Here is a 26,848-nt window from a genome sequence, read left to right on the forward strand (position 1 = left end):
GGTAGGAAATAAAGCGATGAAACGTGATTCGCAATATATTGCGGTCAAGTGTTCCGTGTAAGTACTGCACGATTTATGACCATCTCAGAGCACAGAGATTCTGCTGTGTCTGATGGAGTGGCTTAGCAAAATAAAGACAGATGGCAGTGTAGTAAATAATTACTTGATTGCAAGGCGACCACTGCAGGCTTGCTTCCTGCCTTCAATTCAACTAGACTTCACCTGGGGTTCAGCACATTGATTCATGTGAGCATTTACAGCTTTGAGTTGATTGACCAAGGAAAGAATCATAATTTAATAATTAATAAAGAAAAAGGATGCTGTGAAATGGGAGGGGATGCGAGTCCTCAATGGGTTCCCTCGCTCTCCCTTCTGTTGTCAGATAATCGACTACCCTCTATCGTTAAGATTCAAAGGGAATTGTAATGTGTAGACTCCTACCTATTTCTAAAAGACATCTTAAAAAAAAAAAAAGGTTGGGGTAGAACATTGGAGGCAATCTTGACAACTAAATTGAATTTCAAAATATAGTCACTCCAGTCAGTTACCATACAACCAATTTATAAAGCACTTGAAAGTGGAGTAACTACCGTTCAAGTAATTTTGGCATTTACATGAAGATACAGCTCAGGATTCACTCTTTGTTCTTATTATGAGAACTCTTGGGGGATACGTGTGAAGAATTGGTTAGAAATCCACTCAGCTGAGAGAACCTAAAGGTCTAAGCTTTTTTCTTCCATCATTAGAACCTCAGGGATTCTCTTAATCTTGGGACGTGAGAAGGGCAGGCTTTTACTCTCTCTCTAGCATTGTGGCTTTGTAAATCATGACACACTATGGAATTATCTAATACGGAAGACACAGATTCCCACCTAATGCCCAGGTGGTGGCCCTTTCCAGGGAAAGGACCCCTCTCTTTGCCTCTCATTCTTCTGTTAATCCTGCCTGTCCTACCTTCTGTCACATTCCAGCCTGGTTTATACCATCAACCCCTCTTTTTTTAACTCTAGGTAGAGCATTAACTCCACTCCTTGCAAACATTGTCTTTTGCACCTAGCCCCACACACATACTTGACACACCCCCATCCCTGACAACGATTCACTTGTTTTTCTTCCTTCGTAGAGATAATACTCTCAAATGCATTGAACAGCATTGACCTGTTCTTTGATTTCAACAAACTCCTCTTGAGTGTTTATTATGGTGGGAGGCAAAGCAGGCAGGTGTGGGCACAACTAAGGCTGGGAGAGGGAGTATGTGAAGTGCAAGCACAGGCTTTGGAATCAGACAGACCTGGGTTCAAATTCCACCTTGACACTTTTTGGCTATGTGACCTTAATCAAATTACTCATCCTCTCTGTGTTTCACTTTTCGCATTTTTGAGTGGAATAATTCTAGTACCTGCCTCACAGATGTATTGATTTGGATGAAAGGATATGATGGCTGCAAAGTGTTTAGCATTGTGCTTTGCACAGAATAACCTCTCAATCAATGGTAGCAATGAAATATGACAGAAGCTACTCTCCAGGAATTTGCAGTCTGGTGGGGATAAAATAGACATGTATCTTAAAGCTCTATTCTGTGTCACACAGTTATAGTTACTGGGATACAGGCTGAAGCAGAGTATTACAGAAGTGTAAAATATTATGGAAATTTCTCTGATTGAGAAATTTGGGGATGGTTTCTTCAAAAAATGCAGACTGGGTATTCCTTCAACAGGCAGATGTAGGCAGGCAGAGCACAGCACTGAAGAAGGGGGGTGAAGAGGGAGGAAGACAAGATTTGGAATCAGAAGACCTGGGTCACCAGCTGTGCAACCTTGGACAAATCGTTTGAACTGTCTGAACCCTAGTTTCCTTCACAGGAAAATGGGGAGAACACTACTAGTTCTGCCTGCATCCCAGTATTGGTGTTGGGATCAAACAAGATACTATGTGGAAAGGGCTTTATGAATCCTGAACATCATAAACGTGGTGGTGGTGGTGATGGTGGTGGTGGTGGTGGTGGCCGTGATGGAATGAGTAATTTTTAATCTCAGCCTCGTAGAAATCAGTTTATATCTATCCATTCATCCGCCTTGGCTCACCCTACTGGCAGCTAATGGTACACGTTTGCAAGTCAGCTAGCCAGTCCTCCTGTTGAAAGAAATGTTTTGACAAAGTCTACTTTTGATTGCACGTGGAAACAGAGGCGAGCAGTACGCCAGACAGATAATTCAGAAGAACAGATAATCAAAACATCGCTTCTACTTAGCACTGAAATGAGGAAAGGAGAGATGCACAGAAGGAGGCCCTAGATCACCCACAAAGGGAATAATTAAGAATTAACTCTACTAAGAATTTGCAAAATCACTGTGCAAGTGATCATACCACTATGTGGATCTGAAAATCCGAGGTGGCCGTGCAAGCTGCTGTTGGCCTTTACAATGGAGTCTGTCTGCGGCCTGTCTCTGCCGTCTTGGAGGGAACTGCTGAGTCTGACTCATTCCAGCACAGTCTGGTTTTGTCTCTCAGGCCTGGGATTTTGCAGTTTGCTCTGTCTGGGACAGACTGTGTACATACCTTCAAGCAAATTGTTGGAGTAGCTCCCGGTTCACTCAGCCAGCTGACTCTGTTACAAAGGAGGATTTATCTTTTTTCCTCCTTTGTCCAAACTAGAAGACAAAGAAGATGGCAGCTCATGGGTAATCACAGGGTGTGCTGGAGGCTGCCAGAAAAGGAAGAGCAGAGAACTCCCTCCCCAGCGCAGCCCTTGCGGTTGCCCCCAAGAAGCTCACAAATAATGTACCTTCCACATGACTGCAAAGTGCAGGACACTCCACAGCTGACCCCTGCAGCACCCCAAAAAGTGGATGCTTCCGATGCTGTTGCTCTGGGGCAGCCTGCTTCACGTACCTGTATCTTTAGGGTTCTCCCTTTAAAATGACGTGTTTGAGGGGCCATGGTTTGGGGGAATTAACTTGGCATTATATCAGGTGCCATGTTTAGGTTCATCTGATGATGAAGAGTTGGAGCTTAATAAAACAACTCTGAAATAAGAGTAATAAGCCAAAAGCAAAAGGGCTTCAGGGGCCAGCCTGGTGGTGCAGTGGTTAAGTTCGCATGTTCCACTTCAGTGGCCTGGGGATCGCCGGTTCAAATCCGGGGTGCAGACCTAGCACTGCTTATCAAGCCATGCTGTGGCAGGTGTCCCTCATATAAAGTAGAGGAGGATGGACATGGATGTTAGCTCAGGGCCAGGCTTCCTCAGCAAAAAGAGATGTTAGCTCAGGGGGCTAATCTTCCTCAGGAAAAAAAATGTCTTCATAGTGGGAAGCATACAGGATTTGAAGTTGAGCAAACCTCTTTGCATTTGAACGCTGTTATTTGCTGGGTGACATCAGACAAGTTACTTAACCTTTCTGAGCCTCAGTTTCTTCGTCTACAAAATGAGGATAATAATAGTAACCGTTTCAGAGTTATTTGGGAAGGAATAATGTGCAGCACAGTCCCTTGCACCCAAAGAGTGTGCAATCCATGGTAACCACTAAGATCACTCCCAGGCTTCTCAAAATACTCAATTTCCTTTGCATGACTAAGCCCATTTCCAGACGTTGCATAAATACACTGCCTATAGAATGCACTCCTTGCTTTCTCCTTTAAGAAGCTCCAAAGCACTTTGCAGGAACTGTTGTTTATTCTTTTTGCAAAGCTAGGAGGGTGGGAAAGGGGAAGGGTTGCCATTTCCATTTCACAGATGGGAAATCAGAGGCATAGAAAAAGTAAATGACTTGCCTAATGTCACATAAAGCCAGTGGCAGAGCTATAATCGGTCATGACCCCCCCGTGCGATGCAGCTTATGTTCACCTTTCGAAAGTCAGGGGTAAGCAACTCCCGTCCGAGCTTTAAGACCATCAGTCTAATTTCTCAGATTTTCTATAGCTGCTGATCTTGAGAACCTTTGAAGCTTTGGGGAAATCACATGGGTGATTTGACCTTAAATCTCATGCCACTGGCAAAAGATTAATTGCTAAGACCTGGAAAGGGGCCAGACAATTCTGTGTAGCTGAGTAACAGCCCCGTCTAGGGATGTGACTGTCCTGACAGATTTAGTTAGTACATAATTGATAAGTCTAGGGTTTGTATAGCTCCGCTTCTCAGATAGATAAGGCAACAGCCTTGGAGGGTTGACATTTACAGAAGCCCTACCAGTGTTTTCTAACAGTGAATCTAGCTTTTCTACTCTCTTCCTCAGAACACTGTTCATTTTCTAAGGCTCGATTCTCAGCAGGCAATAAGATAAGAGGAGCTGACAAGAGTGCCACCTTGCCTACTGTAAGCAGGAATGCCCATCATTCTGTAGCACTGTCATACGACTGCTTTTAAAGTCTTATTTACCCGTGCAGGTTGAGGTCAGAGAGGAACATGAGGCATTCGGTAGCAGCTGGGAATTTTTCATCACTATCAGAATCCAAAAAAGATAAAAAGCAGCCAGATGCAACCCCAAAGCTTGGATGGTGGGTCTACACCCTGGACAGGAAATTTCGCACCGCTTGACTCTTGTTCCAGATTCCAGTGTCGTGAAACCCTTTTTAGCACTTTGCGCTTTGACAGGCACTCTCAGAAATGGCAGGCACACAGAAATCTCAGCTTTGGTTTCCTTCGCTTTGGTCACTCACTCCAGAAAATATTTTGCTTCTCAGAAGGAATTGTTGGTGGATATTTTTCATGGTAATTTGTATTCGGAGCCCATAAAGTTTTTTAGAAGATTTGGTTATCTTTCCTTAATTCTTGCTCTCTAGTTTTATGTCTCAATTCAGGAGGCATGGTTGTGTGTCTGATACATACCCATATACTTCTGTAATTTTGTCCCTTATCCTTGTAAAATATCTGACCCAGTAGCTTAGGTCAGTAAGTCACTGGTTTACAGCGTAAGATCTTATGTACGGTGGATCTGCCTTTTTGTTTTTTTGCCAAAAGTAAATAAAGATGGCATTACATAGCCCCCTTTGCCCTCACAAATAAAAACCCAGTGACTTCATGGATTACAACAACACATAGAGCTATTTTCCTGAGCTAGTTATTACTTTCTGAATACAAATCCTGGCATACGTTACTTTTAATAATCACTCAGAAAAATCCTATTACAAATAATGATTTTATGGCATATACACCATTTTTAGCATTAAAATAGTTTATGGGGGCCAGCCTGGTGGTGCAGTGGTTGAGTCCACATGTTCCACTTCAGTGGCCCGGGGTTCACTGGTTTGGATCCTAGGTGCAGACCTATGCTTGTCAAGCCACCCTGTGGCAGGCATCGCACACAAAACAGAGGAAGATGGACATGGATGTTAGCTCAGGGCCAGTCTTCCCCAGCAAAAAAAATAAGAGGAGGATTGGCAGCAGCACATGTTAGCTCAGGGCTAATCTTCCTCAAAAAAAAGAGGAAAAGAATAGTTTATGAGAGTGTTCTTAAAAACCTTGTCACTCTGAGTTAAGTGATTTTGTCTTCTTTCATCAGATGAATTAGAGAAATTAGAACAGGAAAGGCTGGCTTTGGAAGCCACTATCAAAGATAACGAATGTGAAGAAGGAAGTGGAGGCATCCGAGGCTTATTTAAAAAAGCTGGCAAGTTGACCATTACTAAGCCAACTCCTAAAAAAGGTAAGTAATTTTAAAATTTTCAAGAAATATTGAGAGATGAGCCATTACTTGAGTATCTAGGGGTCAGAAGTCAGCATCTGAGATGTCAGGGGCACTGAGCGTGGGTAAGGACTGGAAGACATTTCCCTTGAGAAGGTGATATGGGTAAAAGCTAGAAGCTATTGTCATTTATCAACAATGTTAAACCCTTTGTACCATCTTATGGTAAAAACTTTATTTTAAAGTATAATATTTGGTTTGGGAGCAGATTGAGTGCCATAAAATACAAATTTCTTAGTTTCTATAAGGAAAGGGATAGAATTTTAAGATTACCCAAACTAATTTATCTACACACACACCTCTCCATACATATATACCTTGCAGGCATTTCAGGAGATTGAAAGTAGACAAGTACATGTAAATGAGGGATCCAGCTATAATTCTTATTTCAAAAATGCATCTTTATCACAAACCAGAATTCTGGACTTGGAACTTCATCCATACTAGTTACCTGTAGATTTTGGCTGAGTGATACACTTTTCTCTGAATGTCTCGGTACATCCAGGGAATGGAGACCTAGAGAATGAGAAAGCTTCTTATAAGTTTTATAAACAGGTGATTCAAAAATCTGATTTTCTTATTTTTGAAAATCGCTTTCTTTCCAAAACACTGCAGGTTTGAGTTTAATGAGGTCCACAGCGACCTCTGCTGGTGGAAAGTTGGAATGTTAACATGCATTTCCTTCATGTGCAAATAATCCTATAGTTACTGAAGTCATTCGCTGGTGTGAGGCTCAAGAAAGATCATTTCTCTGGGAGAGTCTCCAAGTCAAATAGCAAGATCCAAATCGAGACGTAGTAGGCTCCTGGTCTAGGTTGACAGAATCCAGTCTTTTAAAGAAGCTGTCTGCTACCCTGGAGAAGGTTTGGTGCTGTTTGCTTATTTTCCAGCTATAGACCAAGGATGAAATTTCACGCGTAATATACTATTTTTATATATTTACATAGAATGATGGATACTCCAAACATTTCCCCCCTTCAAATACTAGAGATGCCCTCAGGTACCTGGAATATTCCATGGGCTATAGGAGAGACTGCTATGTATTACCACCCTTAAAATGACATTTTCTAGGAAAATGATGTGTTTGAATCTGAAGTTGGAGGTACCTCAGGAATTTCAGGTGTAAACATTAGAATAAGACCAGAATAAAACCATCTGTGTGCTAACTACTATTTTCTTTCCTTTCTTTCTTTTTTATTTGTTTTATTCGTGAGAAGAGTTAACTATCCATTGAATTTGCTCTCTTCACTGGTACAGTCTGGAAAAGCAATGGAAAATGCAGAAGTCATAGCCCAATACTATGTTCTAGCTGATGGGGAGGAGGGAAGCATTAATGTCCTTGCTAATGAAAGGAGGACTTGTTATTTATTCTGGAAGCCTGTTTTGCGTCATAATACTTTTGGCAAAAATGTACTCCTCTGAAAGTCAATATGTTTCATTATTCAGAAAAACAAAATAATGCTGTTTTATTTCCAACACCTTAAGTTTCAAACACAGCTCTAAAGTAGGGCCCTTTACTGCTCTGGGCTTATCGTGGGTTGACAACTTTTGAGTTCTAGGTCAGGACCGACTCTGCCTCAGGCACTCATACACAGTCCTCTCGATGCTTTGGTTTGCATGTAAGTGGGGGCAGGGTTTGGTCCATTTCCTAAATGTATTTACTTTCTCCCTCAGCAGTCCTATGGAGCTAGAAACAATATAAGATAATTGCTTCAGAATTAACAGACCTAAAACATGGAAACAGGGAAAGACAGAACAAAGCATCTTTAGAACCACTTAGATCAGAGAGGAAGCTCTGAGGAGGCTGTCAGCTCTGCTCTAAGCACTATGATAACACCATTTCTTTGAAATAGAGCAATGAAGTCACTACTTTCAAAGACGTGGAAATGAGAAATAACATATATAGTGTAGCAAAGAAACCCCTACTGACAAATGGGAGTAAGGGTCCAATTCAAACACTGGCATAGTTCCCTAGAACACTTTCATTGTGTCATGTTAGGGTGGAAATTGCATTAAAAAAATTTTTTTAAAATATTTTATGTGTGCCCTTAATTATAACTCAAGTAAAGGAATTTTCCTTCCATGTTTCCTGGCTTTTTCATCTCATTCACCAAGATTGAAATTGCTCAAATGGCTTTTCTTAGCTTCACAAGATTCCTTAAAAAGAAAACAGGAGTAAGCCAGGCCGACATTAGGACCAAAGAGTCACAGAGAGTGAAGATGTATATGGTCCTTGGCAACCTTTATAATCTAGACATTCATGGAATTGACACCAAAATTGTGCTCAAGTGAATGAATTGTCTATCAAAGGAATATTTCTGATTCTATTGCTTTTCTCTAGAAAACCGATCACCACATGTACCACTTTCAAGTAAATCTGAAAATATGATTAAGTTGAGTTATATCTGAAATTTGGAAAAATTGGGACATTTTGACTATTGTATCAGATAATTTTGCATTGTTACATTGTCTAAATATTCATTTCACTGAAGAGAGAGATTACTAAGGACCTGAGGAAAACTGTAATCATAAAACCAATCTCAAATTTCTTTGAACTATTGAAGGTCATCTAGATTACTGTGGGGTTCCACCTTTATCTCCCCTTTTTGGAGAATAGAGCTCGCTATTTACCTTTAAGTATTAAAAACTTTACAAGTCCATGACCCTTCCTCTATTTTCCCAAATAGATTTATTGGAAAGTTGTTTTGTTTCTTTCCTCAAAAGACAGATATACTACTTTCTCTCTCCTTACAGACAGCAGCATTAACACGATCCAGTCGATGCATGTCGGGGAGTTCAACCAGAAGCTGGTGGAAGCCAGCAACCAATTCAAAAAGAAGCAAGGAAAAGGCACAATTGATGTTTGGTGGTTGTTTGATGATGGAGGTAAAAAATTCCGGAATATACACTAGGGAGCAGAATTTCTATGTTGATAAATCTAACAAACTGCTTGGGAAGGTATATGAAAACGATACCAGTTAAAGAGTAACATTTCTGTGCTCTCCAAAGATTTTAAATTATTTAGGAGCTACAAATGTGGGAATGAATAAAGATGTAAAGCCATTCATTTCCTTTCAGTCAGATATACTTATCCTTTCAGTCATAATTTATTCTTCTTTCAGGGTTAACACTCCTTATTCCCTATATCTTGACTCTCAGAAAAAAATGGAAAGACTGCAAATTAAGAATCTATGTTGGAGGGAAGATCAACCGCATTGAAGAAGAAAAAATTGCGTAAGTAACATCACTCATGTGTTGGAACATTTCGGATGTCTGCTGTTTTCATGCTTTTATTTTAAAAATTCTAGGTGTCTTTGAGGCACAATAGATTTAAAGACAAAGTCACCGTGGTCGGCCTCATGTTTACTTGGTTTTCTGGTCAATAAATTATCTGCATAATTTTTCTAATCACTGTCTTCAAGTCTTGTACCCCCTGCCACAAATGCTTTCAAAAAGGGATCTGGCATTGAAGCTTGACCTGACATCTTGAATGAGAGTAGCCATATCTTGTATAACGTTTATTTTGTTCTGACTAGTAAATGTGTCCAAGAAAGGAAAAGCCTTAAGGAGTTTGTGTCCAATAGTTTCTTCTGGGAGATTCAAACCTGTTAATATGCAGCAGCCCCTTGAACACGCACACTTAACAGGGAACTGAGAGGCTGTGGGGACCAGGTCCTAGTCCCAGCCCTGCCACCAACGAGCTGCAGGAGTTAGCAACAGTCCCCACACACTTCTGGGTCCCCAGTTTCTCATCTGTAGTTGAAAGAGTTTAAATGGATGGCTGTTGAGAAAACTTCCAGTTTGAAAAATTAAACTAAAAAGTCCCACAGTGTAGGTGCGTATCTTTTTTATTAATTTAGTCGTGGAAAGCTGGACACACATGGAGAGTGTGTAGTTGTGAGAGCAAAAAGCATGCTGAGAATGTGGTGCCTCCGAAGGTCTCTGGTGGAAATCTGGAGAACAACCTTCGGCGGCCCTTGGTCCCCCATGGCACGCCTAAGTTCTGAGCCCTTCCTGGAACCACTGCTTCCAGAAATCACAAAATAACAACAGGCTTTTATTCAGTAATTTTTCACATTTTTCTCCCCCCTCTTAGGAGGATATTATATATTGTCAATTCCATTTAAAGAGTCAGATTAAAATGGAAACTAACATGATGTCTATAAGAATTTATATTTTCTTAAAGTGTCCAGTATCTTATTGGGACATGTGATAAAATTTTAAAATGGTTGGTGGATTAAATGATAGTATGGCATCAGTGTTAAGTTTCCTGATTTCAAAAATTGTGCTCTGGGGGCTGGCCCAGTGGTGTAGTGGTTAAGTTCGTGTGCTCCACTTCAGCGGCCTAGGGTTCACAGGTTTGGATCCCGGGAGCGGATCTAGCACCGCTCATGCTGTGGCGGCATCCCATGTGAAAAATAGAGGAATACTGGCACAGATGTTAGCTCAGCAACAATCTTCCTCAAGCAAAAGGAGGAAGATTGACAACGGATGTTAGCTCTTGGACAATCTTCCTCCCAAAAATAATTGCACTCTGTAGGGAGCCGGCCCAGTGGTGTAGTGGTTAAGTTCACGTGCTCTGCTTCAGCAGCCCAGGGTTTGCGGGTTCAGATCCTGGGCACGGACCTATACATTGCTCATCAACCATGCTGTGGCATCCCACATACAAAATAGAGGAAGATAGGCACAGATGTTAGCTCAGGGACAATCTTCCTCACGCAAAAAGAGGAAGATTGGCAATGATGTCTGTGTATAGAAAACAATGTCTTTGTTCTTAGGAAATATCCACCGAAGTATTTAGAGGTAAAGGGGCATTATATCTGAAACTTACTTAAAATGGCAGCTAGGTAGGTAGGTAGGCAGGTAAGTAAGTAGAAAAAAGAAAGCAAATAAGCAAGCAAAAAAAGAAACAAAAAAGGAAAGAAAGATGTGCATAGATAGATGAAGATATATATAGATAGATGAAGTTATATATAAAGAGAGAGAATGATAAATCAAATGGGGCAAAATATAAGCAGTCGGTGAATGTGGAATTTCTCTGCACTATCCTTGCAACTTTTCTGTAATTTTGAAATTGTATCAAAATTTTCAGTTGCCGGGGAGAAAACCTCCAAAATATAATCTATAATAATTATTAATTTGTCAGTAACACTATAAAAATTATCAGCAAGGTAATAATCAATCAGTACTAAAACTTGTTCTCTCTTTTTCAAATGATGAGCATGAACAGCTCTGCATTACCTCCCCTGAAACCTGAATGCAGAGCTGGGTTTGCTGTTTTCAGTGTCTGCACCTACAGGAATCGCTGTTTTCCTTCAGTGGAATAGCGTGGTCTACACTCAGCGAATCCATCAAGTGCGATGATGAAAATCAAACAGCAACCAAAGCCTTTGTCTGAAAGCTAAGCTGAAATAAGACAGGATTGCTTTCGATATCTTAAACCCAAAACTGAAAATAGTTAGATATGCGATGATCCCGTGTTTCTCTCTTGTTTTCAGAATGGCTTCTCTTCTGAGCAAATTTAGGATAAAGTTTGCAGACATCCATATCATTGGTGACATCAACGTGAAGCCAAACAAAGAAAGGTACGAAACATTTAACAAGATCCATTGTTTACCTGTGGTACTCATTCTCTTTTGTGTTGATTATTAAAGGGTAAAAATGGTATGTATTTACTGCAGTGGCTTTCTGATAAGATATAATAAAAAGGGACTTCAATTAATCATGACATACAGCTATCAAGCATGTTCTAATGGAAGGAAAAGTTTTTACAGTGAAGAGGAGCTTGAGAGGGAGAATTGTGGAAACACAGGTTAGTTACCACTTCAGAATTGCCCTTCAATGTTCTTGCCTTCTGTGGTAGCAAGAGTAGCAGGTTCAGATGGCTCTGACGTGAGTGATAAGGGCAAGTTCTCATCATTTAAAGTTACTGGGAGGGGCATCCTGGATGGGGAGCTCTGATGGAGAAGATGTGGAAACAGCTTGTGTCTTCTCAGCACAATGACAGAACCGACCCTCCATGGCCATTTTAGCTTTGGGGCACTAAGGACCCAACACTTAGAGCCTATGAACTTTTGATGGGTGTCTAAAACTATCTGAATCCTGGCAAGGAAATGTATTGGCTCCAAAATTTTTAAATGGCAAAATGGAAATAATCGTTTATAAATGTCTTTAAATCATGACATCATTTTAACCCTCACTAATTGTTAAATTTGTCAAGTTCATGATATTTGGAAACAATTTATAGATTAGAGATTCAAAGGTGTTCTCAAAGGTATAAGGAGATTGTCTGGAAATTCTAGCCAACTATAAATTAAATTAACTACTTAGAGCTATAGTTTAGCAATTATAAAATGTTTTCAATTGTTTACAGTTCAAAATCATATTTACTGTTGCATCTGGATGCAATTTAATGCATTTGGCTTGGTGTGCAGTGGGGCTTCCAAGGGTGAGAGTACAGAGGGACACAAGGGTCTCAGAACGGCTTAGGTCCTCGCTGTCCCATCAGACGTCTTCTCATTTCTGTTTAAGATGCCTTCTTACTGACCCAACAACCACCTCAAATTTCCTGTCGTTTGAGGGTATTCATGATTCCTGCAGGGCTGTGTTAAAAATGGCTTTACAAAACACCTTAACTGTGACAAGAAAGCTATAATCGAAAGAGTTGAGCTGGGTTGGGTTATTACCATGTGATATTTCCTCAAATCATCTATACCACTAATCCCTTGCATTCCCATATTTCTACAGTTATAAATATTTCAGAAAATTAAGAACAGATTTCTAATTCTCCTTGCTAAGTGGAATTAGCACTCTGTTATGAGCTGGGTTGTCATGTAATGATCTCTGGTAGCCTTCCACGTTTCATTTGAAGAAGTTTAATTCCTAAGTTGGTGCCCCTTGGCATTTGTAGGGATGTGAGCAAACAGGCTCATCTTCTGACTGTAATTGGTGGACATGCATTCTCTTTCAAAACACAGCAGGTCCAATGCTTTCCTAGGATGTGCCACTTAGCAACAGGCCAGAGCCTGCCAGTGCTCTGCAAGTAGAGGGCCATTTACTCTTGTCTAGAGGGTAGTCACGGTGTCCCCTACTGACTTTGGATTTTCTTTAAGCCCTGGCTCAATGCCAGGCACACATTAGTCACCTACTTCTTGTAAAAGAATTCTTCTTGCTGTTGTTTGTCTTCTCAGCAATTAAGGACTGTCTGTGCTTGCTGATTAATCTGTTCCTTTATCCTTTGCCTCTTCATCCATCAATCTGATTTTCTGTCCCCAAGTCCTTGTTCCTTCCCTTTCTTTCATGCTAGTCTCCGCCCAGCTGCCAGGGTCACCCCCTAGATCTCCATCCTTCCTATCACCAAGGGTGTCAACGGACCTCTTCCACTAGCCATTCTCTTCATTCTTGAGTGCCTATCATGGTCTAGACACTCCATCTTACTACTCCTGACCTTTGTGCCATGGTGTCCCCCTTTCAGGGAACAAATTCTATGGACAGTAGTTAAGAAATGAAGGACCAGGCATTTTTGCTTTTGTCCTGGTATCTAAGTTTGATTTTAGACACCATCTTAATTTGATGTTTCTTGCATATCTTCATGATCCTGCAATGAGAAGTTCTACTTTCTCAGGAAAAAAATGAATTACTTCTCACAGTTTCGAAGATTTTCTCTCTGATAGTTCAAGGTCTTGAGGAAGATGTAGAAAAAAAAATCCATTCTTACTGGAATAAAAGAACCCTTGCAGTTACTGTACCCTGGTGTGAAGACAAAAGGCCACCAAGAAGGGGTGTGCTGAAGTGCCATACTCCTCTCTTCAGCCTTCTGCTATAAGTGATGCCATATTACCTAATAAAACAGTCACATTTCGAATGTTGGCAATGGCTGTTCCAATATATGAAGGTAAATTTTAGAATAGAGGATGGTCATTCAGTAAATCTCACAGATGGCCACTGGTAGCACATCTGGCACCTTTGTGATGATTTTAAAAAGGCAACTCCTCTGAGCGGTTCAATTAGAGAAAGAGAACTCTTCCTCTGGGCTGTTGCAGCCCCAGGCCCAGGGCCCAAAGCTCAGAGTGCTGGCTCAATTTCGGCTCCCACATGGGCCTGCTTGGCCAGACAGCCCTTATCTACCATTAACAACTATCTCCTGATCACTGTTCTTTCTTGGTGGCCAAGTGACACTATGTGGAAAATAGTTTGTCAATGATTTCCATGTTGGAGGCTAATGTTAGATGCCCTTAAATTGCCTTTAATAAATCTTTCAACTACCCATAAAACATTAGTAAGTCTTGATGGAAACATTTTCTCATAGAAGCATTATCTATAAAGATGGTGGGCCAAGGGTGAAAGGGAGTACAAAAGCAAAGTTAATGAGAAAATAATTGAGCTAGGAGAAACTAACAAGCTCTTATGGTTAAATTTCATTTTTTATTATATAGACTGAATTAAAAGTCATAGGCAAAAAAGACAACAATCTTTATACAGAAATCAAAGAGAAACTAGAAGCAATTAACTAGATAATTTACTTTAAAGATGCTGGAGTGGTCACAAAAACAACTAGTACATTAATCTGAGAGAAGAAATCTTACATGAACTTAGGGGGAAAATTTTATGCAATGAAAAAATTTTTAAACTTTATTAGTATGAGGAACAAGGATGGGGAAGGCAGGGCAGCTAAAGTTAATTTTTTAAATTGAATTAATTCTCATTTATATTCAATAGCATGTAATGCTTGGGCTATTCTAGAGTCAATTAAAAAATGTAAGAAAAATCAGATTTAATGAGAATCAAAATAGAAATCTTGAGTTACCTTTGGATCATCTAGTTAGGAGAATGGAAAATGGCCAGCTCAAGGATGAGCCTTAGGATGAAGAAATCAAAGATGAACAAGGAGCAGTAAGAGTTCAGAGAAAATAAATGGGCAAATACAGCCTCATCAGAACCTACTGTGTCACCTAGCACGTTTCAATTGCAAGTAAAAGGAAAATTAACTGAGAGTGACTTAAATAATGGAAATTATTATCAAACATAACTGAAAAGTTCAAGTGTATTTTGGCTTTCAGGCAAACTTGAAGGTTAAATTTGTAATTAAGGACTAATTCTCTTTCAGTCTCTCTACTCTACCTTCCATTACAAAATCAGCAATCAAAGTTGATTTAGCTTATAAAAACAAGATGGTTGCCAGTAGCAACTAAAACTACATACTTGCTCATTTATGTTTGGTTGAGAGAAATTTTTCTCTTCCTCAGTCTTGAACTCAGGTTCTGGGCTCCATTCAGGTTGCACCAACCTGAGCCATTCATTGTGATCAGTGGAACACTAGGTGCCTGTCGACCTACATGTTGACACTAGGTGTTGACCAAGCTTGCCTGGGTTATGTTCCCATCCTGGCCAATCACTCTAGCAGAAGGAATAGAATTGTGCTGATTGGCTGATGCTGGGGATGGAGTCATTCCACCAAATTACAGTGGGGAAGCATAGGTTGGATGCCAGGGAGACAACCAACAACCTTCACTCCACCTTCTATTTCTTAGGAAACTATTTTTTGAACTGGTCTTTCTAATAAGCACCTGGGCTGAGATGCAAAGAACTCTTGTCCTGATCAAAATAATATACGTAGAGCTTACACAGATAGCCTCTCAATTGCTAGCCTTACTCCTGTGGCTGTTCAGTAAAATGAATGCCTTGTTTTACAGGGCACTGCACACTTTTCAGAGCACTGTCACCCAAATCGTCATACTGACCCTCACACCAATCCCCACACCAGCTCTGAACAGCCATCATTACCCCCTTTTATGGGCAAGGTCATCCAGGTCAAGAAAGACAATGTATGAGCTGGAGCGAGAACCCAGGCTCTCCTCTCCTAAGTCAGCACCTTTGCACTGATTACCACCAAAGGTCTCTGAAGGCATGGCACTGTTGGAAGGAATAGCAAATAAATGTACTGTGTGGTTGGAAGCAGAATAGGGCATATCAGTCTTATTCCCTGCCTATCATTGTCCACCGTTCTAAATAAGTCAATGCCTCAGAAATCTACTGCATTAAGTATCTCTTCATGCCTTAACAAAGGCACAGTGGTAGGGACACCCTGCTCCTTTGTAATCTCTGCATTTTGATCTGCAAATCCTAAATCAGGCCAACTGATGAAATCATTGAACTCATCGCATCGTATTTTAATTTCTTAACCTAACAGCACATTGTTTCTAATTATCGCTCTTTCCAAAGCTACTAAATTATAAGTAAACTACATTATATAAAACCAAAGACAATTGTTCATATTTGACATTATCTTATAGTAGCATTCCGAAGACAACTAATCTCATAAATTATAAGCCTTGTTTGTACTTTCATTTTAAAAATAAATCTTATGAGAGTCTTATGAAAGACAAGAATGAGATTTCTCAGCAATCTTCAAAATGTTTCACAACTCTGAGATACTGCTGCTAGTTTGCTACTCAATGATTTCTTCTTAATTGCTCTAAAATGGCCTCCGATTTTTAGACATTAAAATAGTAATGATTTTTATTCCTCCTCTAACGTGCACCTTAACAGTATTCACTGAAAATCTCAAGCAGCAATAGCAGACACCAGAAGGACAAAGGCTGCATTATTTGCAGCAAACATCCAAATTGTTCTATAGCCATTAGACTTGCTGTTCTCCTTCTCCCTGCGCACAGCCTCCTGCTATAAGTAGGAGCTGTCGTGTGGACTAAAGGGGAGGAGGGCAGCCCTAGCCAATTCCCAAGGAACCTAGTTCATCTCCTACGTTCAGTCACGAATGTCTCCCTTAAAGTCTGTACAGTAGGCAGATGGAAACTCATCTCAGCAAATGGAAACTCATTTATGGGCTAAAGTGTCTACATTACAACTGTGTCTTTGACTACACTATGCAGAAAATGCATTTGCAGAATGATTACTATCTATACGTTTGTGTGTTTATATTGAGGATCTAATACCTAATAAGCTGACAAGGCCTCAAATGTGTTAAAGCCTTTCTTTGGCAGGGGGGCAGTCCTGTAGCCATGGTTTTACTCACAGTAAGTCCCCAGCGAAGATAATTCTTAAAAGATTTGCATGACATTCAGCTCTGATTCTGCAGCCAGCAGTGCCAGTCATACCTGGAGTATCTGTGAAATAATGAGTTAGTTTCCCACTGTGAAGCTCCTTTATAATTCCAATTTCAGCTGGAAAGTCTTTGAAGAAATGATTGAACCATATCGTCTCCATGAAAGCTGCAAAGATTTAACGACTGCTGAGAAATTAAAGAGAGAAACTCCGTGGAAAATTACAGATGCAGAACTGGAAGCAGTCAAGGAAAAGGTAAGGACTTGTCCTCCTTAATTTTTACACTTTTCTCTCTAACTAGCTGAAAAAGAAAACAGTGGTTGATTTAAAGATCAAGAGGTAATGTCCTATTACAGAATTTCATTATTCAAGACCCAGGATTTCTGCATTTTTCAAGTGCTTTTCAATCATATTACTGGATATGAAGATTTAGAAAACTTTTCATTTTTTTAAGATAAAATCGATTCTTTTTTAAAAGGTAAGAAAAACAGGTTATTGACACATATTGTGAAGTCTTCTTTTAAATTTAATTTTATAGAACAGGAGACAGACCCATCAGTCTAAAATAATTTAAGTCAAGTCAATATGTGTGCAAAGTAAATAAAGGTAGATTGACTCATGATTTAACCCAAAACAAAGAATTTTAGCCTGGTGAAGATAGCTATGAACACTAACGAAGAGATCTGAGAAACTAAGTAAATGGGACAATGAACATGAAAGTTGGGTGGACACACTGTAGGACGGATGTAAAATGGTGTGCTTTTCACGAGAGCCCGTAAGATGGGAGTTACCCTATTCTGGCCTGAGCCGAATGAAGTTGTGATAGTGAGGATAATGAAAGGGGCAGGGACACAAGAATTAGGCAGAAGAATTGACGTCTGAATTGGATTGGACATTCAAGGAAAAGGACCTCAAGAACCCCTGTGGGGGCCTGGAATTGGCCACCCCAAGATGTGTCTCTTTGGCATGAGGATTCTTTGGGGCTGGTTACTTTTAATAAACTGCAGACAGGAAAGCAACTGAAAAGTAGAATTTACTTACCCTTTGTTAAGAGACATTTACATTTGTAAGGGAAATCTCCATCTGTAAAAGTGTCTCCCTCTCTGTACCAGGAAGAAGGGGGATGACCTTATCTCTAGAAACTCTTATCAATGCCAAAGGCAAGGACTTAAATCTGCATCTTTTTTTACTGTACTTGTCTGATAACCTCCTGTAACTGACTCCGCCCACTGCCAACATCCTCCTGTGTCTTTAGCTGAGGAGGATATTTAAGGCGGTGGCCTCAGCCATTTTGGCGAGTTACCCAGGTTGCCTGAGCCTCTCCCATGTATACATGTTATAAAGATTGTTTCATTTTCTCCTGTTATTCTGTCTCATGTGAATTTAATTCATTCTCCAGCCAGAAGAACCCACAGTGGGTAGAGGAAATGTCTTCCTCCCCTACACCCCTAAATTACAAAATTTAAATAAACTCCATTAGGAGCTGAACTTGGAGCAAGAGATGCTAAAAGCCCTTCAAATTTAGTGGAAAAAATACTGAGCTAAGAATCATAAACTCTGTGTGTTATAAACTGCCCAGTTCTAACAAAGACTTTTCATGTAATTGAGCAAATCACACATCTGAGCCTTGGTTTCTGAACCACTGAAATATAATAATAAATATTACTCTCATCACAGCAAAATAGTTAATGTAGTTATTTTTCCAAGTGAGTCTTTCGGTGACTTTTTAGTCGAAACCAGTCCCTGTGCACATAAAATATTCAAAAAGCTTAAAGAAAGGTAGACTAGGATATGATCTATGTTCTTAGAATATCAAATTGGTGTCAAGATGAGGTTAGTTTTCTTCAGCTACAAACCTGTTCCCCAGAACTGGACATTCTCATTTTTTTACTGCTATCCATGTTGTTTACTTGTTTTTTCCCCTAGAATTAATAAACCACCATAGCCCAATGACAATCTGGTCTTATTCTTTACACTTCCAAAACTTCTTCTGTGGGGCCAGCCTGGTGGCATAGTGGTTAAGTTCACGTGCTCTGCTTCAGCAGCCTAGGGTTCACGGGTTCCAATCCTGGGCATGGACCTACACACATCAAGCCATGCTGTGGCAGCATCCCACATACAAAATAGAAGAAGACTGGCACAGATGTTAGCTCAGGGACAATCTTCCTCAAGCAAAAAAGCGGAAGGTTGGCAACAGATGTTAGCCCAGGGCCAATCCTCCTCACCAAAGAAAATAAATAAATAAAATTTCTTATGAATTTTTAAAGTACTGTAAATTTACAAACCTGAATGAAATAATTGTCATTTTGTTTAAAAAGTGAGGTTTTTCTACTTGCTCATAATTTGAGGGAAGATAAATTGTCCTTCATAATTCTGGGAGAACCACCCTCAACAAAATCTGAATGTCCTCCACAGAGTTATCGCCAAGTTCGACTAAATGAACTCCTACAGGAGCACTCAAGAGCTGCTAATCTCATTGTCCTGTAAGTATCATTGCAGACATTTAAGAACGTTACAAAGAAATCTTCGGTAAGTAAGTTAATCAATTTAAAAGCTCACAACTATTCAGGTGGAAGATTTTAAAAATTTAGAAGATGTGGGATTTTAGACAGTGAAGGAAAATAAATATCACCCTCAGATTCTGACGACTGGGGCCCAGGGGCGTTAGAGGGCGTCATTTGGACTTTCCTCTAAGTGTGCCCCACCCACAGAGCCAGGCACATGTGCCCACCTAGAACCCCAACTCCCCTATGAGCGTGGAACCTCACGCTCCAGGAACCTGACTCTTGAATTCCCTGCCTAACAAGCCCCATGCTGGCCACCAAGAGGCTCATGGGCCCCTTCCCCAGGTGGCTGCTCCTGAGGTATGGAGTTCATAGCACATTCATGAGGGTCCTTACCACGTGGGAAGAGGTCTAGGTGGGAGAAAAATTCAGTGGGCTTTTCCATTTCCACTCTTTGCCCTCCATTCCACAAATATTAGGGGTGCACCTCCTGAAAATATTAATGTTTGTTTACCCAAAGATTGATAGGTAAGCATGAAAACCTCCAACCATTTCACACTTATCCTCATGACCTGCCTCCTAGGTATGAAGGTAAACATGCCTTTAGCCGGGTCTAGACTGGAGGACTATCCAAGACGTAGAAAGCTCTCCTGAACCGGGTGCTAGGATTCAAATAGCTGTTTTCTGAGCTTTCTCCCAAATATAACAGCTTTAAACTATTGGGGAAAATAATTTCTGCCAAAAAAGTGGGGAGAGGTATTGGTTGATCAAATTTTCTATTTAAAGAGGAGTGAACGTTTATAGTTGTATTTTATCTCTACTCTATAGTGCCTAAGTCTGTTTTTCTGGTTTATAGATATTTGCATTATCTGAGAAATACATCAGTTTAATATCTGTTTCAAAATAATTTCAGTACTTTCATTTTGGGGGAAGGGGTATAAAAGTTTCAGACCACTGGTTATTAAATAGCCCAGAGAACTAGTGATGTTAGTGATGTCAGTGCCTGTAGTCACTTTCGTTTTTTGTTTTTCTTCCATGCTGTCAGGAGCCTTCCAGTGGCAAGAAAAGGATCTATATCTGATTGGCTGTACATGGCTTGGCTGGAAATCCTCACGAAGAACCTCCCTCCTGTCTTGCTAGTTAGAGGAAATCACAAAAACGTCCTGACATTTTACTCTTAGAGCATGAAAAACTGGAACACGTATTAACTTAACATGTGGATAATTAAGAAATATGTTCCAGTACTGTTAAAAAACAAAATATTCCACTGAGTAAATCTGAAGATCTCATTGGCTTTATTCAACCATCTATGAAATGGGCAGCATCCCCTCTAGCAAACAGCAGTGCACCCTGAGGAACTGTACAAAATGGAAGGTTTTCATAGGAAGGAGGGTGGGGCAAGGAAGTTATTAGCAAAAGAAAGGTTAGTTTCAGGCTAGGTCATTCCATTTGGCAGGGAAGCAACGGGGGCGGGGGGGGGGGGGGGGGGGGATTTTGTCATGCAGATTGCCTCACTACTGCTAATCAGGAAATTTCAAGTTGACTGTTTTAAAGATTACATTTCTGGGAGGGGTCGAAACTGCAATTAAGTCTTGGTTTGCTGTTGTGGGGGCAAATGACTCCGTTTTGGGCCTGCTGCCTCTTTTTAAACAGTACTTTATGCTGTAAATCTGATCTATGCATATGCAAACCTCTGGAGACTATCCTACAGGATTCCACATAAACTTTCACTTTTTTTTTTATTAGTTAACGGATGCTTTTTTCCCTATCAGCTTAAGGGGGTGTCAAAGCCAATGCTAGCACTAGAAAAACATTTTTGTCATTACTGTTAATAAACAGGAAAATTAAGCAAACCCATGCCGGCTTCTGCTCATGAAAACTACCAACTTGATTGTAAGCTTCTCCAGGCAAACCTAATCTTTTGTTTGCTTCCAGGCCCTGGTACAGGTTTCAGCCCCACAGCAGGTTCTCATTAATGCTTATTGACGGGCTGGTATAGTCACCAGGGGCGGTCATCAAAGGAAAAGACCAGCTGGGCTGGAAACGTGATTATGCTTGGCCTTCTGAGAGGCTTATACCTACAAAGAAGATTTGAAAATCAATAACTGAAAACTTTAAGAAGTACTTGAGTCTACAAAATGTTTAAAGCACTTACCTAAATAAGGTAATTTAATGTAACACAGATTATATAATTAGACTGATCTGTGCGATCATTGATAATGTACAGCTTTAATTTGTTGTGGACTGAAAACTATATCAGTTGGATTAGAAGGTGACATATATTCCAACTAAATGAAATATATTCCACTCTTAATATATAAACTTTAATTGTCCTTCCCACTAAATATTTTGAAATTTCCATCATGGTATTACTTTACATATTTTTTCTAATTAAGCGGTTAGCACAGATGAAATCTTCGTAGGCGTCTAATTGAAAACTGAGTACCACAAATTTTCAAACTATTATATATCCTGAATCATATACTTAGTGACTTTATATAGTGATCATATGGATTTAAAAGAATAATTAAAATGTGAAGTGGAGAAACTTGCAAAATTGGGAATATGCAAGTATTGATTTTTTTCATCTTTGTTAGTATTCCTATAATGCTTAATCACATTGAAAAACCAACAAAATTTTTTTCTGATGGATGGTTTGATTTTTTTTTCCTGCTATGTTTTGACTGTTTATTCTAACTGATAAAATATAAGAGAATCAATAAACCTAAAATAAAAGCATTCTTTAAATTTGTTTGCTTTGGCCTAGTTTGTACTTTCTTCACTTTTCTGTCACCCAAATCACAGTGCGATGGTACACCAGATGTGAGCCTGAAAATTTCAATTAGTTACCTCATCTTCAGGTTGTCTAAAACTGGGATTCAAAATTAGGACTTCCAAGCACAGACTCAGCTCAGAAGGATGACTAGGGAGTAAAAGGGCAACAGTCAGCAAAGTTTAAGCAGCTGGCTGTCCCTAGTCCAAATCCTGGCCCATTTCACTCATCTCAGCCCTGGATTAAACCGTCTCTCTTGAGCCCTATGTACCTGAAATCCAAATGACTAGACACCATCCTGGTGACCAGGGGAAGGAGCACCCAGCTTCATCTGGGCCTGACATTTCTCTTCTTGAGGGGGTTTCTGGGAAATATGGGAAGTAATATGACTTCTGTCAGAGGAAAGTCTGGCTCTTCTTTCTCTGAGAGGCTGTTGCAGGTTGGGTTCCCTAGGAAACAGACCCAGAGAGAGAATTTAGCGTGGAGCAGAGTTATTAGGGAGTTCCCTTGGGGTCAACACCTGTGGAAGGGAGGGGCCAGAAGCAGGAAGGGTGAAGGAAAAGGTGAGCTGTGATGCAAGCCCAAGGACAGCCTCAGCCAACCCAACAGGGCGCTCTGGATATAGAAAGTCCCTTCAGAGTAGTCCCAGGCAAGGCCAAGAGGGCCAGGCCTTTATACTCCTGCACTGATCCATCATTGGATGCTGGCTGCCCAGGAAGGGGTGGGAACTTGGGTGAGGCAGCTCTCTGCAGCTGAGGCATCCCTGAAGGGCCTGAGTGTGCACGTCTGTCTGCTGACAGCACTCCCAGCTGCTGGAGCAGGAAGTCCTTCATTAAACAGGGTCTGGGGGGAACATCACCATGTCAATCTTACATGGTAGTGGTAAAATAACACCTCAGACTGGCCTGAGTTCAGATCTTGGTCTCACCATTTATTACTGGTTTGACCTTAAACTAGTTACTTAATTTTCTGAGGGCTACTGGCAAGAGAGTGACTGAAGCGATGTCCCTTGGGTTCAGGTTAACAAAGGAGGAGAACATGGACTGAGAGAAAAGGGATGGGCGGCAATAAGGGACTGGAGATTCTGATGTCAAGAGCAGCTGTATTGGGAATCGGTTAGGGTTGCAGAAAATTGAAAGGATAGGGGCTATGGTCTGATACAGCCAATTTTTGTGGCCCTCAGTGTCCTGCCCTTGTCATTTGCTTCACTCAACTCCATTAACCAACCTCCTACCATCTCCGTGTCTACACTCATCTTTCTGAGCAAGAAGGAGAAAGTACATTGGTGTCCAACTTTCTTTGTCCCCTCACTCTGTGCACATTTCTCATCAGCATCCCCACCCTTTCCTCACAACGACTTCAAAATCTTCATCACTGTTTCAGTTGATGACTGTAGGGGAGGAAGACATTTCCTCTATCGTCTCTGGGTTCATCTGGCCGGAGAACGAATTAAATTCACATGAGACAGAATAGCAGGAGAAAATTAAACAAAGCTTTATCTAAAATCTGAGGACCATGGTCCGGGGCCTTCCTTCCCAAAGGAAGAAAGGGTACCGAAGAAGTGGGGTGCACAGAGTGGTTATATACCCCCAAACAGGGTGTTTCACATATGATTGAAATGTCCCTCCCACAATAGTTACAAGATTGCCCTGTCGGCACAGCACTTGATGGACACAGCAGGTAGGGGGTCTGCTATCTCGGAGGGTGTAACAGGAGGCAAGTCTATTGTCTCAAACTGGGTGGTCACAGGTGAGCGCAGCAATCAGTTCCTAGCCTAAGGAAAGATGCTTAATCCTTAAGGAAATGCCAGGAGGGAAGTTGCACCTTTATCTCAAGGGCCTTTGTTCTTGCCATAGTAAATGTTTTAAAGCAGATATACAATGTGTGCCCAATGGCCACAGTCAGGCCCTTTTGGAAAAATAGCAAAGTCAGGCCAAATTAGGTTTGCACCAAATGGCTTCCTCATGTACTCCAATATATCCTGTTGCTTGCCATTTCTATTTGTTGATGTATAGATGGGAGTTGCTCAGGCAAGCTGAGCAACTCGCCAAAAGGGCTGAAATCACCACAGCTGAAATATCATATTCAGCTGAAGACAAAGGAGGATGTTGGGGGTGGGGGGAGTCAGTTACAGGAGGTTACCAGACAAGCACAATAAACAAATGCAGATTTAAGTCCTTGCCTTCCCCATTGATTAAGAATTTCTAGAGATAAGGTCAAAGAGACATATCTTGGGGTGGCCAATTCCAGGCCCCCACATGACCCTTCCTCCATCCCTACAACATATTCATGTACATTTCTCTATAAATAGGACCATGCTGGGAGTATTGTCTTAAAAGTTCTTCCCTTAATACTCAATTTTAGAAATCTTTCAATAGAAGCTTTTTAAAAAGGTTGTAGATTCTTGGAAATTAGCATAGGACTACTAAATTAGAATCTCTGGGAGAGAGACTGATGAGCCGCAAGGTTTTGGAACTACTGCTCTGGGTGATCTCGCCTGTTACTGTGAGTTGACTTTCACCACATGCTGATGTCTCCCAAATTTATATTTCTAACTCAGATCTTCCCTAAGTCTCAGGTCTATATATTCAATCACTAATTTTCAGAGTGGTTAAGTTCGCGTGCTCCTCTGCAGGCGGCCCAGTGTTTCGTTGGTTCAAATCCTGGGCACAGACACGGCACTGCTCATCAAACCAGGCTGAGGCAGCATCCCACATGCCACAACTAGAAGAACCCACAACGAAGAATATACAACTATGTACTGGGGGGATTTGGGGAGAAAAAGGAAAAAAAATAAAATCTTTAAAATAAATAAATAAATAAAAAATAAAGTGCTGGCATCATATGCTAAATTATATATTAAAAAGTTTAAAAGCAAGGGGCTGGCCCCATGGCCAAGTGGTTAAGTTCGCGAACTCCGCTGCAGGCGGCCCAGTGTTTCGTTGGTTCGAATCCTGGGCGCGGACATGGCACTGCTCATCAAACCACGCTGAGGCAGCGTCCCACATACCACAACTAGAAGGACCCACAACAAAGAATATACAACTATGTACCTGGGGGCTTTAGGGAGAAAAAGGAAAAAATAAAATCTTTAAAAAAAAAAAGTTTAAAAGCAAAAGAATAAACAAAATATACAGAAACATTCAAACAAAAGAATAGAGTTGGCAATATTAATGTCAAAGTTTGAGACTAAAAGAATCAGGGAGGACAGGAGAGTATCATTTTATATTTATAAAATATATATAGCTATAATAATGGAACTTTATGTAAACAAATAGCATAGTATTGACACAAATAATACAAGAATTGTTAGAAACAAAAGGAGAGAGTCACAGAAAGTCCATTTTCTTGGGAAACAGCTCACCTACCTCACCACTTGTGACAGAGCAAGTATAGGAGAATTCAAACTACGTAAAAAAAAAAAATGGGTTTAGTAGGTATAATAGTACTCACCCACGGAGAATACACTGTCTTTTAGAAATCTATAGAATGTTTACAAAAGCAAAGTATATATTAGGTAACTCAAGAAATTCTTTTTTTTTTTTTTAAAGATTGGCTAAGCTAACAACTGTTGCCAATCTTTTTTTCTTCTTTCTGCTTTTGCTCCCCAAATCCCCCCAGTATATCGTTGTATATTTTAGTTGTGAGTCCTTCTAGTTGTTGTACATGGGACACCGCCTCAACGTGGCCTGATGAGTGGTGCCATGTCCGTGCCCAGGATCCGAACCAGCAAAACCCTGGGCCACTGTAGCAGAGCGCGTGAGCTTAACCACTCGGCCACAGGGCTGGCCCCTCAATAAATTCTAAAACGTAGAAACAGTAAATATCACATTGTCATCACAATAAACTAACATCATTTACGAATATATAAACAACAGCATCAAAATAACTCAGGTCACAAAAGAAAGAAAGAATGCAATTTTAGACTATTTAGCAAAAATGACACGGAGAACTTCACATAACAAAATGTATTTCATGCTGATAAAGAAGGACTCAGAGGTAGAGTTACAGAATAACTTCATTATTTATTATTATCCAAATAAGAAGACAAACGAAAGTTAACATTCAACTCAAGAAGTTAGAAACTGTGCAAAGTAACTACAGGAAAACGTGAAGAAGAAATTAAGGGAAAAAAAGCAGAAAAGTACAATTAAAAGCTGAGGTTCTAGAGTCAAAGAGAAAGATGGTGAGTCTGTTTCCCTGCTGACTAGCGGAGGGCTCATTACCCAGCCTCCTGAAGAATCTATTTTCTCCTACCTGACATGAGGATTATTAAGAGGATCTCCCCGTGAGGGCTATTGCATGGAAATGAGCTCATGTGTATTAATAGCTGAGCACAGTACCTGGCTGAGCACTTTATGGTAAATACTTAACTCAGAGTTAGACATTATTATTTTCAGAAAAGACAACAACAGTACAGCTGATAAACTCAAGTGCTGGTTGCTGCTATTGCTTAAAAAAAACAGAAAAAGGAACATCAAAGGATAAAATATAAATCCTCAAATTTACAAATGAGCAAGGAACTATCGTACAACTTTGGAGAACAACGCCCTTTAAAACTCTAGACTGGTAAATTTTTAAATTCCAATGAAATATATCAATTTCTAGTAAAATACAAATGACTAAAATTAACACAAGAAATAGAATACCTGATAAAATCTAATACTTCAGAATAAAACGCAAAGATTGTCAAAATAAAACCCAAAGAATTTTTTCTAGGTGACTTCTTTTAAATTTTCAAAGAAAAGATAATTACTATTCTATTTAAGCTATCGCTAATCAGAGCAAGATAAAACACTTTCTTTTTCTTCTTTAGTTATTCTGCAACA

At 40.3% G+C, this 26,848-nt stretch overlaps 1 protein-coding gene across 3 annotated transcripts in view; it reads left to right on the plus strand.

The window, feature by feature from the left end:
- Positions 1-21,998, plus strand: part of SLC12A1 (solute carrier family 12 member 1) — an 84,533-nt gene extending 62,535 nt beyond the window's left edge. For all 3 annotated transcript variants that reach the window (XM_046654228.1, XM_046654229.1, XM_046654231.1), the window contains 8 exons: positions 5,499-5,642; positions 8,436-8,567; positions 8,804-8,915; positions 11,180-11,266; positions 16,862-16,997; positions 19,158-19,225; positions 20,292-20,669; positions 21,182-21,998. In XM_046654228.1, coding sequence (XP_046510184.1) covers positions 5,499-5,642; positions 8,436-8,567; positions 8,804-8,915; positions 11,180-11,266; positions 16,862-16,997; positions 19,158-19,225; positions 20,292-20,427 — 815 coding nt within the window. In that variant the 3' untranslated portion in view covers positions 20,428-20,669; positions 21,182-21,998. The remainder of the gene's footprint in view (positions 1-5,498; positions 5,643-8,435; positions 8,568-8,803; positions 8,916-11,179; positions 11,267-16,861; positions 16,998-19,157; positions 19,226-20,291; positions 20,670-21,181) is intronic.
- Positions 21,999-26,848: the final 4,850 nt, after the last annotated feature.

Source organism: Equus quagga, chromosome 2 (assembly GCF_021613505.1).
Source record: "Equus quagga isolate Etosha38 chromosome 2, UCLA_HA_Equagga_1.0, whole genome shotgun sequence".
Lineage (NCBI taxonomy): Eukaryota > Metazoa > Chordata > Mammalia > Perissodactyla > Equidae > Equus > Equus quagga.